This window comes from Haliotis rubra, unplaced genomic scaffold (assembly GCF_003918875.1).
Source record: "Haliotis rubra isolate DU_JTF1 unplaced genomic scaffold, ASM391887v1 Scf40, whole genome shotgun sequence".
NCBI classification, from domain to species: domain Eukaryota; kingdom Metazoa; phylum Mollusca; class Gastropoda; order Lepetellida; family Haliotidae; genus Haliotis; species Haliotis rubra.
The window spans coordinates 765753-792797 of NW_025767080.1; the positions used below are offsets into that span (position 1 = coordinate 765753).

At 39.4% G+C, this 27045-nt stretch overlaps 1 protein-coding gene across 2 annotated transcripts; it reads left to right on the forward strand.

Moving 5' to 3' along the window:
• LOC124287372 (UPF0692 protein C19orf54 homolog) lies at positions 1 to 26214 on the forward strand. Of its 2 annotated transcripts, XR_006901257.1 has the most exons (8): positions 1 to 126; positions 9307 to 9503; positions 18949 to 19026; positions 19741 to 19862; positions 20393 to 20513; positions 22680 to 22750; positions 22977 to 24081; positions 26168 to 26214. XR_006901257.1 is itself a non-coding variant. In XM_046723884.1 (7 exons), exons 2-7 carry the CDS (start codon positions 9328 to 9330, stop codon positions 23315 to 23317), a joined length of 909 nt encoding a protein of 302 aa, XP_046579840.1. In that variant the 5' UTR covers positions 1 to 126; positions 9307 to 9327; the 3' UTR covers positions 23318 to 26214. The 2 variants fall into 2 exon arrangements, 1 of the variants encoding a protein (XP_046579840.1); XM_046723884.1 differs by having other exon boundaries at positions 22977 to 26214.
• Positions 26215 to 27045: the final 831 nt, after the last annotated feature.

A 27045-nucleotide genomic window follows, 5' to 3' on the forward strand; every position in this document is an offset into this window, starting at 1 on the left:
GGGCGCACGCCTCTGTAGGTCACGGAAGCTGCGGCAGACGATTTCCGTGTTGTTTACGAATCGTCGTTCTGCACGTGGGATTGTGACTAGCAAGTATTTCATGCAGGGATGTGATGTAACTCACTCGTAAGTGATATTTTAATGCATGGCATTATTTTCTATTATTTGTTGAAATTAATTATCGTTCATGATTTGTATGTAGTGACAGTTCCATGGACGTACTGTTTCGCCAAGAGGGGTGGTATAATGAGGGTATATCCCATGTATGACTGACTTATATGTCACTTCTACATTACTGCCCGACGTATATCATATGACATTGATCCTTAATCACAACCAACGGCAATAGAAAACGGTTTCTTTAGATGTTTTGGCTCATCGTTTTGAGTTCAGGTTATATGCTATTATCGGTATATGGTCTCAACAATTGTGAAGCAGTCAGTGCAAATTTTCATAAGAAACATTGGTTTGTCAGTTTCCATTGAAAAAATATATATCACCATTATCGTACAAAATACAACCTGCATTAATGATTGATGTTTTGCTGCTGTAGTATTTGAATAAAGGAACTCCTTCAACCTGTAACAAATGGTAGTCAGGAAGCCTTGACTTTCATGCTTAATATTTGACACTATTCAGTACTGTTTTTATATTTCCATTTTGAATCAGGGGAATCTGAACATGCTTGACTGATTTTTAACATGGTTTGTGACAAAAGTAACATGATTGCCTGTTGTCATTCTCATTTTAACACTGTGTATCCTTATTCAGTTTTCTGTATACCATATTTCCTCTAATAAGTGCACGGTGCTTATTAATTCAGCATACTCTCAGATCCTTTGCTTAGGGGCCAGCGCTTACTGGAGGCGCTTAAAGTTTCAACGGAAATAAATGTAGATTCAGGGCTCCAGATAATTTTTCATCATCAGGAGTACGTACTCCTTATATGTCCAATACAGGAGTACTGGAAAACCTGAAGTGTACATTTAGAGTAATGAATGGACATTGCTACTCTTGTGTAAACTGGTCATTAAACAATAAAACAATACTTTTTCAGATAAATACGTCTGTAAATGATTCTAAGATCGTACACCATTGCTCTGGTGCTTATCTGCTACGTTTTCTAAATTATTTCCTACCGTATCGTCTATATTTGCTATCCGTACATACGCTGATACGGCCCTTATCTGGAGCCCTGAGATTTTACATTGGTATTTTATTTGAAAACTCCATTGTAAACATTTGGCACACTCGGCTCTTACTGGAGACCCGGTGCTTATTTCTTTAAAAATGTTGCTTTACCCCGGCGCTTATTGGAGGCTGACCTTTATTAGAGGAAATACGGTAGTCTATTGTGTGTCATTGATATTCCATACCAGGGCTACATACGCAAAAGTCCTTGTTATTCTGTTTGTGTGGTTCTGATGCAGTACTTGATAATGACAACACATGGTGGCAGAGACAACTGCTTTAGCCTAACCATCAAACCCTCATTGTCAATGAATACATGCAATGAGGACGCCTTGTAAACAACCCTAACAACAGCTTCAGCTTCACAGAATGTATGTTTGTGTACACATATGAAATACATGTTGTTTCTGTAAGCTTACTTGGCTGAAATACACATAATGTATCCTTCTTTTTGTGCAAGAACTGTGGTGTTGTGTAATATCATCTCTGATGATGTGTTGATGAAGTAGCGTCATTCATTGCTGGACTGATACAGCTTGGCAGTCAAAGAAATTAATTGCAAGTGAAGCTGATGATCCATATGTTTTCAAATAAGTTTATATAAAATTGACACCACCCATGAGAGTTTAAATGTTCTCACCGTCCTTGGATCAAACCTTTAAGTGTTATGTTATACTTTTAGATTAATCTCAGAATGCATTGAATTCATCAGAAGGAGATACTATTTCTAATTTTCAATGTAACCATTTATTTTAGTGAACTTCAGAAGAAAGCAATGTTCTTTTGTTTCGTAACTGTTATCAACCCTGACGCCTCTTTAAATAATATTTTACCACAGTCAGAAGACCTAATTTGTTAAAATCAAAACTGAGTGAAGTGCTTATCAGATTCATGTGCCGTTTTGCACAAAGTTGGCATTTGCTTGAAACCAATGTCCATGGAGTCCACAGTTAAAACAGGTCACAATTTGGAACCACTATTGAGAATCTCATAACACAAAGCATACTTTTTCATACAACACAGTATTGGAGGCAAACACTTTGTCACTAGATTTCGATCATACAATCCAGTTGAGAATGATCTACACAATCACCATACAGATGTATACAGGCAACAGAACCATTCTGGTCATGTGGAGACAAGCTGGGCTGATATTTTCACTCCAGGAGGAAGACTGTATATCATCTAGATGGTGTATATATATGTTACTGCTTTCACCTGGCCTGTCTCTAAGGATTAACCTGACCCTCAGACAGGGCAGCATGACATCTGGATGCACTTGAAGTGTCAGGTTACACTAGGTATGGATGCAGCAGCAGTAGGGTAGATACAGTGCTCTCAGCCTGCTTCAGTCTTCATGTAAGTCTTTTTTATATAAAAATCCCATCAGAACTTTTTTTTGTCTAAACGTTTTCACTTTGGAAACAGTGCTATGTCAATAAGATTTTTCTTCCAGTGGAGGGAGTTTGCGTTTTGACAAGAAGCAGATTGTGAAGTTATTTGTCAGAGTATAATTACAAATATTTATTACAGTTTTGGGTGACTGGGATACTTATTCAGTCTCTACATCATGTTGAAGGTGATTTCTAACATTGTGCTTACGGTTAACTGGAAGGGAAGTTGGCAGCAGTTGGCTTTTCTGGTAATGCCAGATATGCTTCGAAAATGTTTTTAAAAAGTTGAGTTTTGGCATGTAAAGGTCACCTTGGCACCTGAATGAGGTTAAGAAAACATATTTTAGATATATATTCTTTTAGAACCAGTATATGTGCAATAGAGATGTTTGTGCAGAACAGATGTTATTTTCAACATGGCTGCCATCGCAGCCATCTTAAACAAGGTAAGTGTGCAAAGCCAAATACAGGATGATTGGGTGCAGACTTGCAGCTTCATTAAGTTTAACTGTTTTAACTGTTTACTTGATGTGGGTTTCAGGTTTCTTGTCACTTATTAAAAGAGACTGAAACTACTTCAACTTGTTTTCATTTCATATAAACTATACATTCATTTGGGAAATGACTTCAAATGAGACAATTCAAGGAGAGAAAAAGTATTGCAATAATTGGTCACAATAGACTATCGCTATCGCAATAGTATTTTGCAATAGACTATCACTATCGCAATAGTTGTTTCCCCCTCAATAATTACCCCTACTGACCATGTGATATTTGAGGGAGTCAGGGGAAAAATATGTTGTTGAAAAATAAATGTTGGATGAAAACATTTGTTCTCAGGTTTTATGAAAATAAGTAACAGTTCACTGTACATGCATTGTGTTTTTGCAAATGTTTTGTACGTAAAGAAGTAAGGGTAAGGCACCTCTATTGAGAGAAATATTGTCTTTTCTTTAAGCACAATTTAAAAACACAATCTTTGTCAAACAATAATCCCTGGAACAGGTTGGTACCTCAAGGTGTTCGTGTATTAACCCAAGTATGATCTTGTTTTAATACTGAATGTGAGTAACACTAACATATATGAGAGCAGTACATTTTCCAGTTGATTAGGTGAAAATGTGATTATTAATGTGAGTGAGTTTTATGTCGCATTAAACAGTAGATTAGTCAAATCAAGTCCTGTCAGCTTGATGTAGGAGAAAAGCTGAAAGTGATAATATCACAGATGTTGGTGAATTCCATGAGCACAGGTTAAAAGTCCTAGAAACATTGTTGTAGCAAATCTGTGATTCTTAACTTCTAAAACTTTGCATGGAAGTGATCCTAGTCTTTAAAGTGTCTCCAACAGCCTGTCTCCTCATATACATATAGTGCATGAAACAATGCCTGAGGCTGACGTGATATTACTGAATTGTTGCTAAATGCAACATAAAAACATTCAGTTACTCTGACGCCTTTTCTGATCATTTATACCAGAATATTTGTTTGTGATATATACTCACAGATGATCATCTGTAAGATAACAGTGGAACATAGGTTTGGACGTACACCTCCAATATTTCAACAAGCTAATTTTGCTTGCTGACACATACATGCCATCTTGAGGTGGAGCGAATATCAGAAGAGTTACAGTATTGCATTCAACCTGTCACATGCGATGCCGTCACTTGTCGTTTTATCTTAGTTTATCATGTTTATTGACTGTCACACTCATAAGAAGGTTCTAGGTCCTGCTAGTACACATTGTGAGGATGCATGGGGCCATGTGTTTGTGTGCCCTGCAAGTATCATTACTATTCCCAACCATTTTTTATCTGCTGAGTCTGAGCAGCTTGAAACAAGTCTGTCAGCTGCCAGGGGGAGTTTTTTCAACTGCAGTGCCCATGAGCTCTGTTTTGCACTGTAATCTTGATACATGCAAGGGTTTGCCATTGCATATAATGAAAAAAAACCCAGCCTTACCGTATTTTGTTTCCTCCAACCACAGACATACTGTAAAATGCCATTTGTACCCAAACACCAAATGAACTTTCCATTACAATCTACAGTGGAGGACAAGCCAGCCTGTCACATTTTGATAGCTTTGAAATCTGGGAAACATTTTCTAACCGGCACTCAAGCTAAAAGACTGAGCAATATTCTGTTAATCACATTTAACAGAAGAAAACCTGTCAAGACACTTAGTAACTTCCACTGCTAGAATGTACAGATCGCCTCTCTGATTTCCACAATGTAATTCTGTATCGGTTTGCAGTTCTTGTGTATCAATACATGTCTTCATACTTGCATAATGAGGTGGTGGAAACTCACATGACTGGATATTTATTCTTTTGCCAACATTTTTTCAGTCAGTTGCACTATTTTGTGTCATGTACCGGTACATGTTTGGCAAATTCCGTGAAGGCCTGGGTTAGAATTGGTATTCACTAACCGCTGCTTGTCGTAAGAGACGACTAACAGGATTGGGTGGTCAGGCCCTCTGACTTGGTTTGCACATGTCATCGTATCCCAATTGTGTACATTGAGGCTCATGCTGTTGATCACTGGATTGTCTAGTCCAGACCGCTGCTATATAGTTGAAATATTGCTCAGTGCAACGTTTAGCAACAAACAATCAAGTTTAGCAGTAATATTAAGTTAATTCAGGGCAAGTAGCTATTAAGTTGGGTTGTTACTAAACTTTTTTATATGTGACAAGGGATTGAAATATGATTTGATACATAGTAGGTATATATTGTGACCAAGATATCATATTGTATCATCAGTTTAGTGGTTTCATCTGTAAACCAACCAGATGTAAAATACTATATTTTAAATCATTTCCAAAGTACCTGAATATATTGGTTCCCAAAAACCTAAAGCTAGGTATGTGCCTGAGGTCCAAATGTGCATTGCAGAGTTGAGTTCTGTGTCATGGGATTCCAGGTAGATATACATGTTTATCACACAGCATACCCCTCACATACATGAGGTCTTGATATCACATAGATCACCAGGCTGCTTGGAAGATGGTTGATTTGTCATCTGTTTTGTCTATCAACAGAAGGAATGTTGAGATTGTTGTGATAAACATGCATCCCATCGTGCTTGGAGGCTTGATCAAAGAAGCCGCCCCCTTTCCATGCACAATAGATGGTGCCGCATGTCAGATGCATCTTCCCTACACTGAAATATATACACAGGATAATGCCTCATATTTTATCTTGCGAATTTTACTTATTCAACATTATTAAAGATGGATTACTGAAAATAGCATGAAAAGTATGGTTATGAGGTGACTGTTTTCAAACAAGTCTGTTAGTATTGGGATAGCTGTCACATGAATAAGGTAATTGTAAGTAAAAGTTCAAAAACAAGTTATTAACACGATCAAAGGTCATAATGACAAACTAACCCATGGCTGGTGCCTTGATGACAAAAATGAGATTGAAAGGGATACACCTGTCAAGTTAGATTTCCTCGCAAGTGGCTCAGGACATGTAAAAATTCCCTTGAATTATTCCCACACTGTGATAATGTTCACATGGTTTTCTAGATGAAATGCAAAATGACCCATTTTCAGTCTGTTGTCACGGTGGGTTGAGTCATCTGGGAGATTCACCCATGGCAGCTGATTACTTCTGTCAGGCTGTCAAACAGCGTGGTAGAAGTGAAGGCCGAGTGCTCCTTTAACGTGCTAAATATTTGTGACTGAGTGCAGTTTTGCAATGCATTTGGTGTATTCCAGCAATATTACTTTGGGGGAACACAAGAATTTGGCTTTGCACATTATTCAAACTATTGGTAATATGGCTCATGGAAATCAGTCCAGAAAATGAATTTGATGGCAAACCAACACACCAACAAAACTTGTGATCTAATTAGCAATTGTATTCTAAAAGTGGCTTTGTTTACAGATCAATACAAATCACTTCAAAGGAATGCCAATAACAGTACAAAATAGAGTGGAAATAAAACTTCAAAGGAAGTATAGCATAACAACAGTGATTATACAATAAAGACAGTGTTGATAATGTTCATTGTGCTGCAACACTGGTCAAACTTCCAACATAGACCCACTGGCTGAGAATCCTGGGTGATAATGATCCTTGCAGAACTGCTGGTCTTGTATTGTGAGATGACTGACTGACTGACTGAGTTTAGTTTTACGCCGCTTTTAGCAATATTCCAGCAATATCACGGCGGGGGACACCAGAAATGGGCTTAACACATTGTGCCCATGTGGGGAATCGAACCCGGTGTAACAGGCCAGAGTATACCCCTGTCCCAGACTATACCCGGGGTTAAACTGGGCTAGCCCAGACTATACCCCAGGTATAATCTGGGCTAGCCTAGTTTATACCCCGGGGTATATTCTGAACTAGGCCATAGTATACCCCCCCAGCCCAGATTATACCCCTACAGAAAACAAGTGATTAAGGATACTACTATAATTTTATTGTACTTCTCACACAATTAAACACTGGTTACAACATTGAAATGGTCCGATACATTTTCCAGATACAAAGCATAATCAGTGTGAGTTTTCAAGCTGAAGCTGGCAGGGTACATCAGCCATTGCATTGACTGACCAACTGCACTGTAAATATAAATGTCACATTATAACAGACTGGCTGTTGACATAACTTCTGCATCTGTTGCCCACACTCCTTCTCGTGAAATTCCCAAATTAGTGACTACTCATTGACATTTTGGTTCAGGAAATGTTTTAGTTCATCATTAATGTCATTGTTCATATGCTGAACCACTCGATCTCGGATAGTGATGTGACGGTCTTCGGATCCTGTCAGGCTGTAACTGATGCAGCGTCGCCTTTGGTTCTGTATGTCCGTCGGGGTGCTGTCAAGTCTGTTGATCTTCCGTGATAAATGTCCTTTGAAGAGTTCAGGCCTAAAGCAGCAGCCTCCTCGAGCATTTTTGGGGATAGGGTTGAACAAACGGGTTTACTTGATTTGTTTGGTAGTAAGGTCTGTATGGCCGCCTGACTCCAGTTCATCTCTGAGTCTTTTTCGTTGCTTCGAAGCATGTGGTTTAATCTTTCGCATTTCACATTTGATTGGTTTAACACTTGTCAAAATGTTTTGTTTAATTTTTTTTAACTTATATGTTTTCTCTCTAAAAGTCAAACTAATTTGTGTCACAACAAGAAGGTAGGTATAAAATAATTCCACAAACACCTTGATGATCTCCATAGACCATCAAATCTCCCAAAACAATAATAGAATAATTCCACTTTTTACCATCTTAAAATTGTTATAAATATGTATATATGTTTTTTTAACTTTTCAAATCAGTTTTCTCTCAAATTTTCTATTTTTGGTTCCACCTCATTTCTTAATAAGTGTAATTCCCCGTCGCCGAAATACCTTAGTTAAAGCAGATAAAGCAGATAACTAACTACTAACCATGATGATATATCAGCATGGCTGGGTTACGCAAAGTCGAAAATATCACATCGCAGAGAGGCACTAAACAAATGCTTCATAAATTTTGTATTATGCAGTAATGTAAATAAAATGCACCTACAAATTCCTTTAAATGACACCAAGACCATTGCCCTGAGTCACACACTCATATTGAGTGAATTGTCAACATAATTTTTTAGGGGTATAGTCTGGGCTGGAGGGGTATACTTTGGCCTGGTCCAGAATATACCCCCGGGGTATAAACTGGGCTAGCCCATAGTTTACCCCGGGGTATAATCTGCTCAGGGGTTATTCTGGGCTGTTACCCCGGGTTTTCGGCGTGACGAGCCAACGCTTTAACCACTAGATGACTGAGGCAAAAGCATGCCCATTATATATAGTGTAACTTTCTGGAATTTTCAATAATATTCTGAGTGAGTTAGACAATGCTGGATTTTCCATTGTGGTTGTAGTACCTTGTAGTACCTTCCAGAACTCTTGTCTAAACATAGCATTCTGCTGGAAACACTGTTGCACAATGAATAACACTGCCACTTACAATGCTGCTGATTGGGAGAAACTGCATTACTGTGAAAGGAACTATGCATAAGAAAAGTAAGTACATGCTCAATAGGAACATATTTTCACTAAAGCTTTGGTCAAAAGGGATTCCACAGAGAAGCTTAGTCTCAAGTGGAATTTGACAATATTTATGATGAGTGGTGACGTTTATTGACTCGTGTAGTGAGGCTGTCTGTACTCCAGCTGCACCAAAGTTCAATTCATTTTCTTTATCAGTGTCCACTTAATATTTTACTTACAACTTACTAATCTGAGACCCATTTCATCAAAGCACTATGCCTGTTATTAGTCTGCAGGGATGTAGCTGGATTTACAAAACTTTGTCGCCTGCTGATCCCCAATAGTCTAGTGTCTACAGCAAGTATGAACATCTTGTAAAGTAATGAAATGAAAGTATGTACTCTACTGTTATATTTTATTATTTCCCTAATTACAGGGCTTTTCTATATCTTGTCAAGAATATGGTACAATAACTCTTGTTGTTTTTCCATTGTTAGCATTTGTGGTCATGGAACTCTGCGTCATGTTGAACCCTGCATCTGTTAAAGTATAAGTGTTACTCTAACACTACAGTCCCGTTATGAAAAAGTGCCCTGTACTGTAGGGTTTTAAAATCATTCTTTCACCTCTGTAAAAGTGGATGAAGCTTATATTCACAAAACTGGTTGCTTATGTGGTAAGTGTCAAATTGTTTAGAGGCTTCAAAATTAATTTTTCTGTTCCTTTTACAGGTGAATGCCTTACCCCTTACTATGAAAGGATGTGAGACTCCACCAGCACCCCCTCCCCCCCCACCACCCCCTCCTCCCCTGAGGGTGGAGCCTGAGGTGGAGGAGCCAGGAGCCATCATATGCTCCGACCATGTCTGCCAGTCGCCTGAACACCTTGGAAGGGAGGCCTACCACAACTTCGTCAATCATCCCAATACGTAAGTCATTTCAAGAACTCTCAGGTTAAAGGTAAATGGACAAATCTCGATCAAGCCCTGAAAGTATAAGTCAAGTCTGAAATCAGGTTTTAGTTTCTGTTAGATTATTAAAGCTCTGTTTAAGGTTCTTTGAAAATAAGGGACCATTCATAATTTATGGCTAGGGGGGTGATGATGATTATTATGAAGAAGCATGTATAATGTGACTGACCCCCCTAAAATTTATGTACAAAGTAAGTGACCCCACCTGCATGTTATGTACAAGATCAATCACCCTTCCCTCCGTCCCCTTTGCATATGTTTAAGCATATTTTTCCAAATCTTTATGTACAAAATTGCTGACCCCTCTAGTACAATTGTATAAAATTGCCCCCCCACACACACAGACACACTTCCCCAGAACAAAATGGGTGACCCCACTTAAATCAACCCCACCCACCCCACCCCCACACACACCAACAAAAACAAAACACACACCAGCACACACAACAGCGCACACACCAACACACACAGAGGCCATAAATTATGAACGGTCCCTAACACTGCATTTTTCACTATTTCATGTTAGTCATTAATACCAAACAAACTGTATGCCTAACTGTGATATCTCAGGGGTAGGCAGTTTTAACCAAAAGGCTTATTTTTCCTTATCCTGACTCATGCTCTTTTTGCTTGTCTTCTTCTTCTTGAGAACATAGTGGAACACTTGTATCTCCCTAATTGAAGCTCCCTTCAATTTAAAATCACTAATTAGTATTCACCACGAGTTACCTCCTTTCCACAAGCGCGGGAACGAGGGCGCCACCTCTACCCATGTGCCTCACTCTCTCCTTCTTCGCCCAGTGAGCTGGACGTGAGAGCGCCTGTGTCTCCCGACACACTATATCCTTTGAATTATATTTAGTTAGTTACCTCGTATAGACATCTATAGAGGTTTAGCTAGTATCCTTCAACGATTATATATTGATATTTAGTCGTTTTTCTACAGTTTAGTCACGGGCGCCGTGTTTGTTTCAGTGGATTACGTTGATGAAAATTCTGTACTATTGCAGATTACGTTTTTATGCTGCTGCTGATCCGCCTTTAATATGATGTGCGGCCATGTTTATTATATTCACATTGCAGTTGCGGTACTAATTTATCCAATTCTACCTTTTTTATTAATATTTACTTTGGCGCTTGGCACGCGACAGCAGATAGGTCGCGTATGCAGAGTCTAGTATGACTGATACACCGGAACCCCTCGCCAGTCTACTGCTGTTGGCCGACTCCCCCCGTGTGGTGTTCCGCTAGAGTGGTGGAGAGGTGTGGGACGTGAGTCCGCCATCTCCAAGAAGCATCCTGCTTCCCCAGACATCCCATCGCCGCAGCAGAAGACTAGAGGGTTTTTCTACTACATCTCAACAACCGAGACCGTTCCCATCGAAGTTTTGGGCCTGTATGATGATCAGCCGGTCATCATACCGGATGTACATCAAGATTGACCGATGTCGGCACAGATCAGCATGCAGCCTGATGTACCAAGCGCGAGATATCGCGATGATCGTCCTGAGGGTCCCATCATTACCAACACTCAAGCGCAGACGCCGCGACACCCAGGGCAGCGTCGACCTCTGAGGGAAAATCAACGAAGTCTACTAGGACTTTCTCAAGCGAGATTGTTCCAGCCGATGACCTGGACCTCTACGATGATCAGCTGATCATCATCCCCGACGTGACGCCACAAGAAACGACCGGTGACAGCTACAACGACATCAGCAGAGATCACCATGCAGCCTGATGCCTCTACACTGATGTCGGACGATTTTCGGTGGACCCTCCATTAACACCGCAGATAAAGCACCGACGACCTCGCCGCAGACCATCCCAGAAGACATGATGCCACAAATTATGAACATCATGGAGGACCAATATCTCGCGGTAGCAGGGTCCGAAGCCAGCGAAGGCTCCAACGTGAGACAGCACCCCAGAGGCACCCCCGTCAACGTAGCAGCCAGGGCGATGTCACCTTCGCGAAGGAAGTCACGGACCACCTTGACGAAGGACCTAGATGTACAGCCTTCGCGAAGGCTTCGCGAAGGCGGAAAGGACCTAGATGTACAGCCTTCGCGCGGCGGAAAGAACCTAGATGTACAGCCTTCGCGCGAAGGACTTCGGCGAAGGCAGGATAGATCATCACCTTTTGCGGTTTCATCCCTAGATGTGGACTCGGACCATCAGACATCACGGAAGCCTTCGCGAAGGTCATATCGTCGTTCCCGGACGGGACGCAGAGGAAGCCAGCGAAGGCATGCCGCGAAGGACACCTGAATCCAGATCATCATCATCTAGAAGGACATCGAGGGACTATACAAAGAGCCAGTGAAACTATCAACGTTCCCTCACAAGTCTCGAGAAGATCAACCCATAGACAAGTTGATCATCGATATCAAGTATAAGAACTACAATCGTATATTGGTTCTGTTGAATCCATGACGAGGCGTATGTTCGCTGGCCTAAATAGATCTAGAAGCGATCAATTAGACACTTATCACCAGACTTCGTAACGACTACTTGAATATGATAAGATGATCCATGCGCGGACCCTACTTAGGCAAAGCGCCGCGATCCCACATCCTGTTAAACACAGAGGCTGTTCACGAAGCAAGCTCATATATATATTTATATATATATATATATATACTAATCGGGCTTTGACTCGACACCTTCGCGATGGTCGCCAAGGCTAAGTAACTCCAAGTCTACTTCACCCAGAAGATCTAGAAGGGATGCCGAGAACCCGTAGCGAAGTCTCCGGCGTTCACCGAGGAAGTCTCCTCCAAGGTTTCCATATACTAGCCACTCGTCATATATAGCTACTCGTCAGTCCGTTCAAGGCGCCGCATAAGTTGATTATCAACTGTATGCCAGATGCCGTCTATAAGCCTACGCGAAGATAATTGCTCAGCTATTTACAACACAGAACGTCGCTGTATTATTAGTCAACGACATTTCATAGATCTTCACAGAAATCAACTATTCCGTATAAATTGCTAATATACAATCCCGGACGACGATACGATTATCTACATGCGTGACCATTACGCATATCTGCAGACAATTCAATATCGAAATTGAACAGCAGCCTTGTTACAGCGCAGTATAACTCTTAATCGTCAAAGTTTCTGAGAAGAAATATGTACAAGTTCAACGTTAATTCTACAATTATGACGATACATTCATGTATACAGTCTACAAGCTCACAACTTGCAAGTTGTTTATACCCTTATATATAAGGAAGTCGGAATTATATTCAAAACTGAAATTACTTTCCACGACAACCAGGAAAATAACCTACCCAGCATAAAATTACAGAGGCGAGATTTTTCGCCGGAGGTTTTGTAGCGGTTACTATTAACCCTCGAAACACGTGGTCACTTTCGGATAACCGGGGAAGCTACGGTGAAGACCGACGTTTATGCTAATATCAACGGCGACAAGAATTTATTCAAGGTGGGTTTTTTCCGCTACACGGTGACATCACAGCTGGTATTATACAGAATCAAAATGCCTTGTTCTGATTGGACCGCGAGGGACAACGACCTACACAGAGGTCGATCTCTATTCACAGTTCAAGACTTACGCCACAAGTGACAACTATATATCAGTGCGAGCAAAGCCTCATTACAGTCCAGTTAACCTGAACATTCATGATTAGACTGCCTTTCTTCAAGTTAGAGACCTCCTGTCAAGTTAAGGCGAGGGATCGGCAGTCAGGCGATTTTACATAAAGTTCAACGAGGACAGACACACCTGGTTGTGCACCTACATCATCAAGGACTTCGCGGCGAATTACCTAGGCGAAAGATACAAGTGGATCTAAATCCACAGCGTTTCAGACTACAGCTGAATTTCATCAGCGACTAACACAACTAGATGGTTAGTAAACCTACTAAACTTCTGTTTGGAGAATAAAACGGAAATTTCACGCCCAACCTGGGGATATGAATATAGTGCTCCAACACCTCACAAGTGAGGTTTATGAACACGCCTGGATGACATACTTGGACCCCATGATACGATGATTCTATCAAGATGGCCAGCAAGAGCACTGTAAATTTATCTCCACCAAACCAAACAGGAGGAAAAAATGCAACAGATTATTTTCTCTATCATCAACTTCACGCAGAGTGAAGTCTCATGTATTATATCTCCATTTGGATCAGAACTGTCATACTACGTGCATATGCGGATGGACCTATTCGACCCTCCATGAGCTTAATACTCATGATATTATAGCTAACTTCTACAATTGTTGTACACAAATATGATTGAAATAATGGAGGGTTTATTTCTGGAAATCCGATATGGTGGTTGCAAACCATTATCTGAGAGATATCACCACCGAGGACGTCTCAGGTATACACCAATTCGATCCCATGGTCCTCGCACAACAGCTGACAGTTCTCGGAGAAGATAAGTCAATCTAACAGATTTTTACTTATCTTATAACAATACTAAATAGCTTCATGCTATATATAATTTACTTAAGTTCCTTTTATCATCACAGTACTATGATTTTTACATCATACAATATATAAGTTAACAACTCTACAGAGTTTGTTATTATATATATTTACCTTAAGTTATTCATATCTTAAGAGTAATACTATGGTTACATGATAAATGCATTAGCTAACAAACTCTACAGAGTTTTTGGCTATTTTATACATAGCTTAAGTTAATTAAGCTAACAAACTCTACGGAGTTTTACTATTATATAGGTAACTTAAGCTAATTATACCTTAAGCATAGTACTATACTCATATTATTAAAATATATTGGCTAACAAACTCTAAGGAGTTTTGCTATTATATAGGTAGCTTAAGCTTATTCATATCTTAAGCTTAGTACTATGTTTATATCATATAAGTAGATTAGCTAACAAACTCTAAAGAGTTTTTGCTATTTGGCTTTAAGTATCATCATATTTCTAAGCAATATGGTTATATTATAACATGTATTAGCTAACAAACTCTACAGAGTTTTAGCTATTATATATGTAACTTAAGCTTATTCATATCTTAAAAGCAGTACTATGTTTATATCATATAGGTATATTAGCTATCAAAACTCTAAAAGAGGGTTTTGCTATTATATATTTAAGCTTAAGTTTTATCATATTTTAAGCTTTATGGTTACATTATAACATGTATTAGCTAACAAACTCTACGGAGTTCTTGCTATATATATGTAGCTTAAGTTTTCCTTCATAAGCTCAATACTAGGTTTATATCATAGCTAACAAACTCTAAAGGGTTGTTTTAAGCTATTATACAATTAGCTTAAGTTTTCATCATATCTTAAGCAGTATGTTTACATTATAAAGGTATTAGCTAACAAAACCCGGACGGAGTTTTGTTATTATATATATATAGCTTAAGTTTCATCATAACTTAAGCTCAGTACTATGTTTTTAACATAAAAAGTATATTAGTTAATAAACTCTAAGGAGTTTATTTTGCTATATACATTTAGCTTAAGTCTAATCTTATCTTAAGCTTAGTACTATGGTTACACTATAAACATATTAGCTAATAAACTCTACAGAGTTTTTTTTGGCTATTATATATGTAGCTTAAGTTAATAATATCTTAAGCACAATACTATACTCATATTGTAAAATATATTAGCTAACAAACTCTACGGAGTTTTGCTATTATATATGTAGCTTAAGTTCATTATATCTTAAGCACACTACTATACTCATATTGTAAAATATATTAGCTAACAAACTCTACGGAGTTTTGCTATTATATATGTAGCTTAAGTTAATTATATCTTAAGCACACTACTATACTCATATTGTAAAAATATATTAGCTAACAAAACCCTACAGAGTTTTGCTATATATATGTAGCTTAAGTTAATTATATCTTAAGCTCAGTACTATACTAATATTATAAAAATATATTAACTAACAAACTCTACAGAGTTTTGCTATTATATATGTAGCTAAAGCTTATTCATATCTTAAGCTCAGCATTATATCTATATCATATAAGTATATTAACTAACAAACTCTAAAGAGTTTGCTATTATATAATTAGCTTAAGTTTAATCATATCTTAAGCTTAGTACTATGTTATATCTTAAAGTATTTTAGCTAACAAACTCTAAGGAGTTTATACTAGCATATTAACAAGCTTAAGTCTATTAGTCTTAAGCATTGTATTAATGTTATATATACTTTATCATAATAAGTACATGGTAATAAACCTTTTATATGGCAGCTGATAAGTTAGCAGCAGGAATTCATCAGTTCAGTGCCTTTATGAAGTTCCCATAGGGTTATTACAATCATCACAGTTCAAATCACTAATTATTAAAATCCAAAGTATTAGATATTCCCACCTCCGTTCCGTTAGGATGCTACAAGCAAAAGAGCATGAGTCAGGATAAGGAAAATATGTAATTTTAGAGTAAAATTGATATTTTATACTTATCCTGACTCATGAGGTCAGCCCTCCCATCCTCCCCAAATAACACTTTGGATTTCCCTGTAAATTCAAATGTTGGGCTCAGTATATGAGGAGAGAGTGAGGCACATGGGTAGAGGTGGCGCGCCCTCGTTCCCGCGCTTGTGGAAAGGAGGTAACTCGTGGTGAATACTAATTAGTGATTTTAAATTGAAGGGGAGCTTCAATTAGGGAGATACAAGTGTTCCACTATGTTCGCAAGAAGAAGAAGACAAGCAAAAAGAGCATGAGTCAGGATAAGTATAAAATATCAATTTTACTCTAAAAATTACATATTTCTGTACAAGATTATCTTTCACCATTTTCTAATCACAATCCTATTTATACTTCTAATGCATTTAACACTGGCCTTATTTAGGTAAGGCATGTCTGTATTGAGCGAGATTTAATGCATTATCCCTGTGTCAGAGGGGATGCAGGAACTAGCTCCACCTTGGTGCACAATTCAAGGTGACTGGTGCTGTCAGTCAGTTACTCTTCAGTGTGGAGGTAAATACAACCATGCTACACTCCTCTGTGGAATCAAAGAACTGAGAACTCCACTGAAGGAACACATTATCTTTACAATAGGATCAGTATGATGACTTTCCAATGAAGAGAGTGTTATACTTAAGGCCACTGTAAAGTTACTTGTGTTTCAGGTAGCATGACTGACACATTGTTTTGCTTGCAATTGTTATCACAAAACTCATATTTTACAATTTTATATTTTGTGTTTTTGAGTATTAAATGTTGTTCTAGCTGGTTTCATGAACAAAAGAAACAATGCAATGAACATCAGTTCTAAACAAGCCACCCGTGGAACATTATTAAATAAGGAACAAACAACCAATGTACCTGCCAATACTTGTCCCTGGTACCTGAAACAAGTATTTCTTTCTTGGCCTTATGTCATTATGTTCTGGTTTTTCTGTTAACTAATAATGTGTTGATAATGGTGAAGACCACAGCAGTTAAATGGTATTTCTTATAACTTGTGCAGTAAGTAGGTTTAACTTAACTGGATACTTGTGATAACCTTTTTCATCCCACAGAAAGTGAAAGTAGAAGGGTAAACATGTATTGCTTATTTAAACACTGCTATAGAAAATTATGCTTACCATGTTATATGAAATAGGATCTAAATTATATTAGTATTTAATAATAATTTAATAATTATTTAATATTGTTAAATTTAACATTTAATTTACTCACTGGATTTGATCAAGGAAAATTATTGACAACTTTTGTATTTTAAAATCTCAATAAACATCACTGGAGTTAGATATGGAGGTGTTATTTAGTATTTGATGTTCTGAAATTTTAACATTGGATGATTCAAGCATTTGACAGTGGAAATTTAAAGGCGCCAATTTCTCATAAATATCTGCAAATTGGAAAACACGTTCTCTTCTAAATGAACCATAAATCTTACTCAGTGCACTTAAATCGTGTCACAATAAGCTTGGTTAGTTATTGTGGCTCAGTAGGGTGCCTCAAAAGAAAGATTTATGTTTTGATTTGTTTGGTGAGGTTTTGGCTATGGTTGTTTTAGTTAAAAATAAGAATAGCTAGATATGTTTACTGTCACTGGACAGGAAATACGTCATGGATTTTTCAGTATGTCTCATGACAGGTCACTATCTATTTAGCTATGCATAAAATTTTATATGTTTCTCCATGTTTATAGTATGTGCCATTATATTATAAGTTGTGACTAATTACATTCCTAAAACTAGTAAATGTAAGTTTGAAACAGAACTAAACAAAACACATTGCATCATGAGATTGTTATCTTGGCTATGACTCACCATCAAGTGGTAGTGAAGACTGCCCACACTGAAGCAGCATCAGATACCTCTAACATGCAGGGTTTGATCTTGTGCCAAGCTGCCTGGAATGTCACCCAACTCCAGTGAAACTTAAAAATAACAACAGTAGTTTAGATGGGACTGCAGTCCTGGGGCTCCTTTCACAAAGCACTAAGGTGATTGTAAGTCACTATGGTAAACTTAGAGCAATATTAAAGAATGGGAGTTAAGGTTAACCTAGTAAAGGTTGCTTCATGAAAGGAGCCTCTGCTCCATTAATATTTAAATGCTGGTGAATATGGCTTGGTAAAGTACTCCTTATTACACAGACAGTGCCTGGAAAACTAATTAAATAATTAAATATATGAAATTGTGATGCACTCAAAGATTAAATGAATTATTGGCAAGGATGGTGTGTAATACCTTTATGGTGTGGATGTTGACATACCTTCATAGGACTGATGTTGACATAACCTGATGGGGGTGGAGGGTGTCATAACCTGATGGGGTGGATGGTGACATGCCTTGATGGGGTGGATGGTTTAATTCTTGATAGGGTGGAGGGTGTCGTAACCTGATGGGGTGGAGGGTGTCATAACCTGATGGGGTGGAGGGTGTCATAAACTGATGGGGTGGATGGTGACATACCTTGATGGGGTGGATGGTTTAATTCTTGATAGGGTGGATGTTGTCATAAACTGATGGGGTGGAGGGTGTCATAACCTGTTGGGGTGGATGGTGACATACCTAGATTGGGTGGATGGTGTCATTCTTGATAGGGTGGATGTTGTCATAACCTGATGGGGTGGAGGGTGTCATTCCTAGATTGTGTGGAGGGTGTCATTCCTAGATTGGGTGGATGGTGTCATTCTTGATAGGGTGGATGGTTTAATTCTTGATAGGGTGGATGTTGTCATAACCTGATGGGGTGGATGTTGTCATAACCTGATGGGGTGGAGGGTGTCATAACCTGATGGGTGGAGGGTGTCATTCCTAGATTGGGTGGATGGTGTCATTCTTGATAGGGTGGATGTTGTCATATCCTGATGGTGTTGGATGATATCATACCCTGATGGAAGTAGATAAAGTATTTTCATGCATGCTACTCAGTTGTTATGTTGCTTACTTTCTTTTCAGAATTGCCAAGTATCTGGAAGGGCAGTGTTACCTGTCCTTTTACCGTCCAGTGCAGCCAATGATACAGAAAGGGCCGCTGTGAGTAGCATGCCATCAGGGACCATTCAGTTAATAGTGGGTGTTGGGCTGATGAGAATTGAGGGGGACAATGGATTGCAAAATTTGGTGATAGAGCTGGAAACAAATCACATAGTCAGGAAACAACTGGTGAATTTCAGTGATGGAGAAGTGTTAAGGGTGTAATAATCTGAAAAATCTTAGTCCCTTGTTTCATTCTAGTTTGTTGTGATGAAGTAAAGAAAAATACTAATTAAACAAAACATAGAAATGTATAATGTGTTCAGGTCTGTGAACAATATTTCATCAGTCTTGCATTTATGAAGGGCTCACTTTATTCAAGGGAAGTAACTCTTATGAACAAGTTTAGTAAGTACAATGTAGCTTCTTCTCAACCAAATTGATCTGCCGTCTATCTATTGGTAAAAGTGATAGTTGGCATGGTAATGTCACATTAGTTTTGGGATCCCTAATCTTTTGTCAATGACATGTGCATAACTTTTTGTCAATGATCATTTACAGATATCCTTTTGTGAAAAGAATCTAAATATTTTCACCATAATGTAAAGTTATTTCTGTTATCATTTGATGTCATGGAATTTCAAAGGAATTTGTCATAGGAGCATGTGATAAGATGGACATTTTCTCCAATGCACATAAGAACATGTGTTTAATGTTATCACATGTTATGGTTAGTTAAGTTTTAAGGACGACCTTTGCCCTTTTATCTCCCAGATGTGGGATGGTGGCACTAGCAATGGCTGCCCCCCTTCTCTCCAAACAGGATGTTTCAGCTGAAAGTATCTTTGAGAAAAGCAAGAGCAAAAAATATTCTCGCCAAGGAGAACTATTTTCGGGTGAGTCACTGAAAATTGGCAGTTGTAGAGCATTTGAAGAGAGATTACTTCTTTAAGTTGTCTGAATGTGGAATTCTGTTAATGGAGGAGTGGAACATGTATGTCACCTTGAGGTTAAGCATGCTGGGATCATACTGTCTGTACTAACTTCAGTTGGAGGAGAAGACATGTATATCCTTGTAGTTGGGGCGTTTGAACATCTTCCCATGATTACGGATATTTGAAAATATATTTTTCATTTCATATGTAAATACAGTTTATTTATTTATTTATTTATTTATTTATTTATTTATTTATTTATTTATTTATTTATTTATTTATTTATTTATTTATTGTATATAACAATGAACATGACAAACCCTTTGTGAGGTTGCTGATATTCTTGATTTTGTAAGTATGGTTAAATAATTATTTCTTTTCATCATTTTGTAGATATTTGAGTATAAAATATGTACAAAATGACTTCAGGATATTGTCTTAAGTATTAATTATGAAATATACACATGTTTTGGGTGTGTGTGATATTGTAGCGGACTGGGTGATCCATCTTGCCCAAGACATGCTGAAGTGTGATGCTGAGCAGCTGGAGATGAAGGAGGGGCGTGGCGCTGTAGTGTGGAAGATGCTCCGGGGATCGATGCTGCTGGTGCCGTATCCTTACACACAAGTGGGGTAAACCTACAAAGAAAACTTGCAAAGCAACATTGGAAAAGTTTTACCTGACTGGTAGTTTTTGAAATATTATTTTCCAGATGTATATATCTTAGTTGATATGGTCATGTTTCGTATCCATAATTTATAATGTCATATACCTTAGAATATTTCTTTATGACCCATTCCATACACATCATGCTGATTTGATCACTTGCTGTCCCGGATTCTTTTAGTTGATTTTTTGTGTTTCCAAACCAACCAATTCAGAGGAGTTTTGTATTCAGTATTCTCTATTTTCCTTTGAGATTGCAGATATAGAAGGCCAGCCAGGTACTTGAACCTGCAGCCTTTAAACATAGTTGGAAAATATTTATATAGATGGTGTATCAATGCATATTTTGAAAAAAAAAGGAAACTTTAAAACAACCCAATAGATGTATGCTTGTAATGTGGGAAACAGGTTGCACATTTAAGCCAAAAATGAGTGAAGTAATACTAAGTACTTAGTTTTGTCGAGCACAGGCAACCAAGTCATTTACTTATGTTTTAACCACAGTAGTATTGCACCCCCACATGCCAACACCCCACACCCTCCAACACCCTTCACCCCTACACCCACACACCCCCACACTCCACACTCCACATCCCCTCAATCCTACACCCACACATGCCCACACTCCTACACCCACACACCCCTACACCCCAGACTCCTACACCCGACAATCCTACACCCCACTCCCCCTCACTCCTACACCCACACACCCACACTCTCCTACACCCCCTTCATTCCCACTTTTGACCTCTTTGACTTCCCTCACACTTCCTACACCCCTTCACACTCAAGTTCCTACACCCCACACACCCTTCATCCCCCCCGCTTCCATCATCCCTACACCCCACACTCCTACACCCCTAAACCCAACACACACCCTCACACCCACATTCCTACACCCCACACTCCACACTCCTACACCCACAAACTCCTACACCCCCATACTGCATATTCCAGACTCCCTCAGTCCCACCCACAGTCCACACACCCCCACGCCTCCTACACCCCACACTCCTCACCCCCACTCTCCATCATTCCACGCTCCTACACCCATTCACACTCACATTCCTACACCCACACACCCCATCATCCCTACACCCCCACATTCCTACACCCCTCACTCCTACACCCACACTCCCACCCACACACCCTACACCCCACATCCCCCATGCTCCTACACCCCTCACTCCTACACCTCACAACCCCTCACTCTTACACCCACACCCCCTTCACCCCCACGCCCTACACCCCACACACCCCTCACTCCTACACCCACACACCCCCTACTCCTCACCCCACACTCCTACACCCCACACCCCTCACTCCAACCTCCTACACTCACACCTACACCCCTCACCCACACCCCCTTCATCCCCCACTCCATCATCCCTACACCCCCATCCTCCTACACACCCCTCACTCCTACACCCCCTCACCCCTCACTCCTACACCCACATACTCCTACACCCTACACCCCCTCATTCCTACACCCACTCACTCCTACACCCACATATTCCTACACCCCACACCCTACACCCAGTCACTCCACACCCACTCACTCCTACACCCACTCCTCACTACACACCCCACACCCCTCACTCCTACACCCACTCACTCCTACACCCACATCACTCCTACACCCCCACACTCCTACACCCACACACACACCCACACTCCTACACCCCCTCACTCCTACACCCCACACTCCTACACCCTCCACACCCCTCACTCCTACACCCACGCTCCTACACCCCACACCCCCACACTCCTACACCCACAGACACCTACACCCCACACCCCACTCACTCACCCTACACCCACACACACCTACACCCCACCCCACACCCCCACACTCCTACACCCACCTCACACCTACATCCCCTCACCCCACACCCCTACACCCACTCACACCTACATCCCCTCATCCCCACACCCACTCACACCTACACCCCCTCACCCTTACACCTGCCCACACACTCACCCCCTCACCCAAATAGAGACCTAGGTATGGGTATGGATGACGTTGTCATCCTGTATTTGTGGAAATGTCAGTAGCTCCTCACTGAGAGAGATATGGGTCCACCTATCTTCATTTGCCTTGACCTGTGAAGTTATGATGCTGACAAGAATCACTACCCCTGTCTGAAGAAAGGACACAAGGCTCATTGGGCACTCATTACAGGTTAGTGCCCATGAAAGTATTGAAGTTCGCCTAGCTTGGTAGCCAAAGCAAGTAATTCATAATGTATATCAATTTAGCACATACTTTTTCTCTTATTACATAGAAACAATGTCTCAGTTTAAAACATAGCGGAATGTAAAGCATCCATCTAGACTACTTCTAAGGCCACAACACACAGGCTTCCCAGTCAAGATCAGGATCAAATCTGACCAAATATGTGTTGCAGGATTCTTCGTGGTACTTGACAAGGCCCTTGAGAAGACTCTAAAGGACTACCTGCCCCCAGACCCGGAGGTGCCCAGATTGTACCACTGTAAAGATCCCAGACAGCTGGTAGTGGTGCAGCATCAGATCGTCAAGTCCTGTAAGATTGTGCATGTGTATGGACACCAGGGCAAGAGCAAGTACCCGCGCGTCTGGCCTCTAGATGATCTCCTTGCCAGTAACGCCAATCTGCGCGAGATCGACCCAGAGAGGGTCAAGGACATACAGGACTACATTGTCCCTGGAGGTGGCATAAGGGCTGGACTATGCGGCAGGATCGTGACAGTCACTGCCAAGAAATAACATCACTGCAGCTTTGTTTGCCCAAACAATATTGTGTTCAATGGTTATTCCTCAAATTAGATCTGTTATCATTACTTTATCTCAAGTTATTCTGAGATATTTAAAATGAATGACAGTTTGTAGTGATGCAGAATAAGAGGTTCCATAGGTCAATGAGATCAGTGTGCTACATGAGGTTTGATTCTTTAGTATTTTCATACTTGTAATGTTTTGACATTTGGGTTATGAAACGGATCCATCAACTTTCATTCATAGTTTCTGAAACTGTTTTCTGTTTCATTGATATGATTTTCAGGTAAGGCATTTAAACCAGATGTGTTTATACCAGTTGGGTTTGGGGGATGAAGTAGCCTGCCGGGTTGTCCGGAATACCCTATGTACACATGGTGCAGTATCCCAGTAGAGATGCTGTACACTCCCATTGCTGCCATATATTATGGGATACTCTAATGACTTGGTTAGACAGGTAACCAGGAAACTTTGCAATTACATGTGCTGAAAAAGATGTATTTACTCAGCGGATACACGAGATGGGCTTGCCAGTGAAGCTAAGATTCCAAACATCACCGGCATACATGATGATGATACAGGTCGGTTGATACTGATGATCATGTGGTTGGCCTTTCCACAAGGAATGAAGTTGGGTACTCCAAGCTTTAAGTCGAGAGTTACGTCCATGGCCCAAGAGGACCAATACTACCTGGGACCGGTGAATATTGCTGAGTGCAGCATCAAACAACAAATCAACCAACCAATACCACCTGGTATAAAATGTCATTGTGACTTGACCTGTAATAGGATGTTTTTAGATCTTTGTGTAACAGTAGTGTTAGGATCTGATTTCAATGACATGGACTGCAAAATATTTATTGTGTTCAACAAATTTTACACTATATATAACATGTAAAGATACACGGCATTACATATTACAATAGACTATGGTTTAGGATGTATAGTGATGTATAGTGCACACTGCATATATTACAGTATTTATGCAAGTCACTAGTGATACTGTGTGTGATGAGTACGTAATCACACAAGAATCCATGTTGCACAGTTTCCATATATTTGAGGTTACTATTTTCCTAACTATTTTTGCAGTATGGATATTGTGGGTATAAAATACCATCTTGCCAACCTTGCTTTATTGGCAGTGTTGGTATGGAAATATATGCAAGAAAATGGATATTACAAGGTGTTCCTTTGTACTGTGTTCTGTGAGTGTGAGAGCTTGACTCATCATATTTTATGACTGCTTCTTTTGATTGGCAAAACTTTACATGTGATGCATCAGATGTTTAGTGATGAGTTAGTGCAGTCATGCAGGGTGTTGTAGCAAAGTAGGGATTATATGGGGCTATTGATGTAGTTGTGTTGTGTTGGGTGCAGGGTGTTATAACATTGCTGGTTGTTCATGCACAGCAGGGGTGTTATAGTAAGATGTTGCCATGCAGGGGTGTTATAGCAACATGTTATAGCCATGCGCAGTTGTTATAGCAAGATATATTGATAAAGGGGTGTTATAGCATAATGTTGTAGCCATGCAGGGATGTTATTGCAAGACAGTAATAAAGGGTGTTACAGCGTAATGTTGTAGCCATGCAGGGATGTTATCACAAGACGTACAGTGAGGCAGGGGTGTTATATAGATGCAGGGGTATTATAGAGATGCAGGGGTATTATAATGTTAAAGATGGTAACAGTGTAGCTGATTATAACCAATTTGATGTTCAGACTATCCAATATCAATGATCAGTGTTTGGATGTCTGCAATTACTCCTGTAATTGTGGTTATTCTAGTAATACTTGTAACTGTCCCTTTTTTGTACAATTGGACATTGCCCATACCATTCCTTAAGATGGATTGTAAAATATGTCTGAGTTTAAATAATCTTATGAAGAGGTAAGTGTAGCCTTGTGTATAAAGAATGCAGAAAATATTTTAAGTCTAAATCATGAACCTATGGATAATGTGAGAATTTGATGTTTGCCTGTGACCAGGCAGTCTACATGAGTCTTTCATTGTTTTGCTGCAGTACAAAGTGTTTGTCTTGCAGAGTGAGCTGTGAAAAACAGTTAAGATGAGTGTGAATCTCTATTAAGACAAGTGTGAGATACAATTTAGACAGTAGATCGGTGGGACACTGTACAGATATGTACAAGGTAAAGTAGGTTCCATTCCTTCCCATAGTACATTCGAAATCTTCTGAACATTTCCGAATAGGTGATTTACTAACATATTAACTCCTGCTTTGACGTAAGAAACAGATATAAATCCTTGAAAACTAATATTTGAGGGACCATGTTCAGATATAACATTTTAGTTGCTGAAAGCTTTCTACTGAATATGTTGCAATCATAGCTTTAGAATGTTCTTGGTGTTTGGGTCAGTTGGGTTATTTTTAAAATAGAGTAATCTTGTCTCTTAAGAATGTCTAATATGTGAACTTCAGGGAGAAAAGAAAAGACTACTAAATAGAATTGAAATGAAATCATGATACAGAGATGAATAAAGTTACTTACTAAAGGTTGTATTGCATAACAACCAAGTGACTTCAGAGTTACCTCCCTTGGATCTTGTTCAACTTGTCAGAGATAATTCTCATCTTGTTACTATGGTCATATTGCTGTTTCATGAAATGCAAAATTACGCAATTCCAATTATTGCTTATCCTCATGTTGTCTAAATTATTTCAATCAGTTTGATGTGTGTGCTGTTGCTACATTATTGATGCATATGTTGTCTACTTTAACATGGCAGTGAGATGCAGTGTTTGCCAGACTGGGCTACAGTAGACAAAACCTTTGCTGCATACATTCTGTGCTGTTGTTGTTTTTATTGTTTTTCAGGCCTTTTCCACCTGAGATGATGCATGAAATAAAGGTTCCAACATGTGTTTTGTCAGTGTTTTGTCCAGCTGACGTGGCTGTAGAGTTAAAGATCATACTTAGTGAGATAATAAGGAGGATTGGATATTCTTTTGTGTCATGTCACCTGGTAATAAACAATTCTGGGTCAAGCAAACCATTGGTTGACAGCATGAGTGACAGTCCAATTTAATCATTTTTCAAAAGCATGAGTACTACATATTCTGTTTGCTAACGCAATAGGATACACAATATATTAGATTCAATAAAAAAAATTCGCAGTTGAAATCGATTTGAAAATTAGAACACAGATATGTAGTGACATAGGGACTTGTCTGTGTGTTGTCACCTGTCTTTTAATCAGTTTTCTTTTATAATCTCTCTTTTATTCCATTTCAATGTCAAATGTTCTCATTTCACTTTTTATTGTATAAATAGTTTTCGTCACGATATGGCTGAAATATTGCCGATGTGACGTTAAATAATAACTCACTCACTCACTTAATCAGTTTTCTGCAAGGAGCTACAGGGTTTTATTGAATTTACCCAGAACTCAAACTATTCTTTCTAACCAAGCTATACCAGAATGGTTAAGGGCATCCGGGTACATCACTTTGGTCTTAAATCTCACACTGAACTAACACACTGTCCAAAGCAGTGTTAAACCAAACCGTCACACACATAAAAATGTCAAGCGCTAACTTATGAAGCTGCGGTAAAATACCTGGGGCAATACCGCTTGTCAATGTCTTCCAGGTGCCCGCTTGGAACAAGACTCACGGCTGTGATAGTTTCTCAAGTTTTGTCTCCGTTTGTATGTCTATGACAACGTTGCATAATCACTTCGATGGTTACAATAG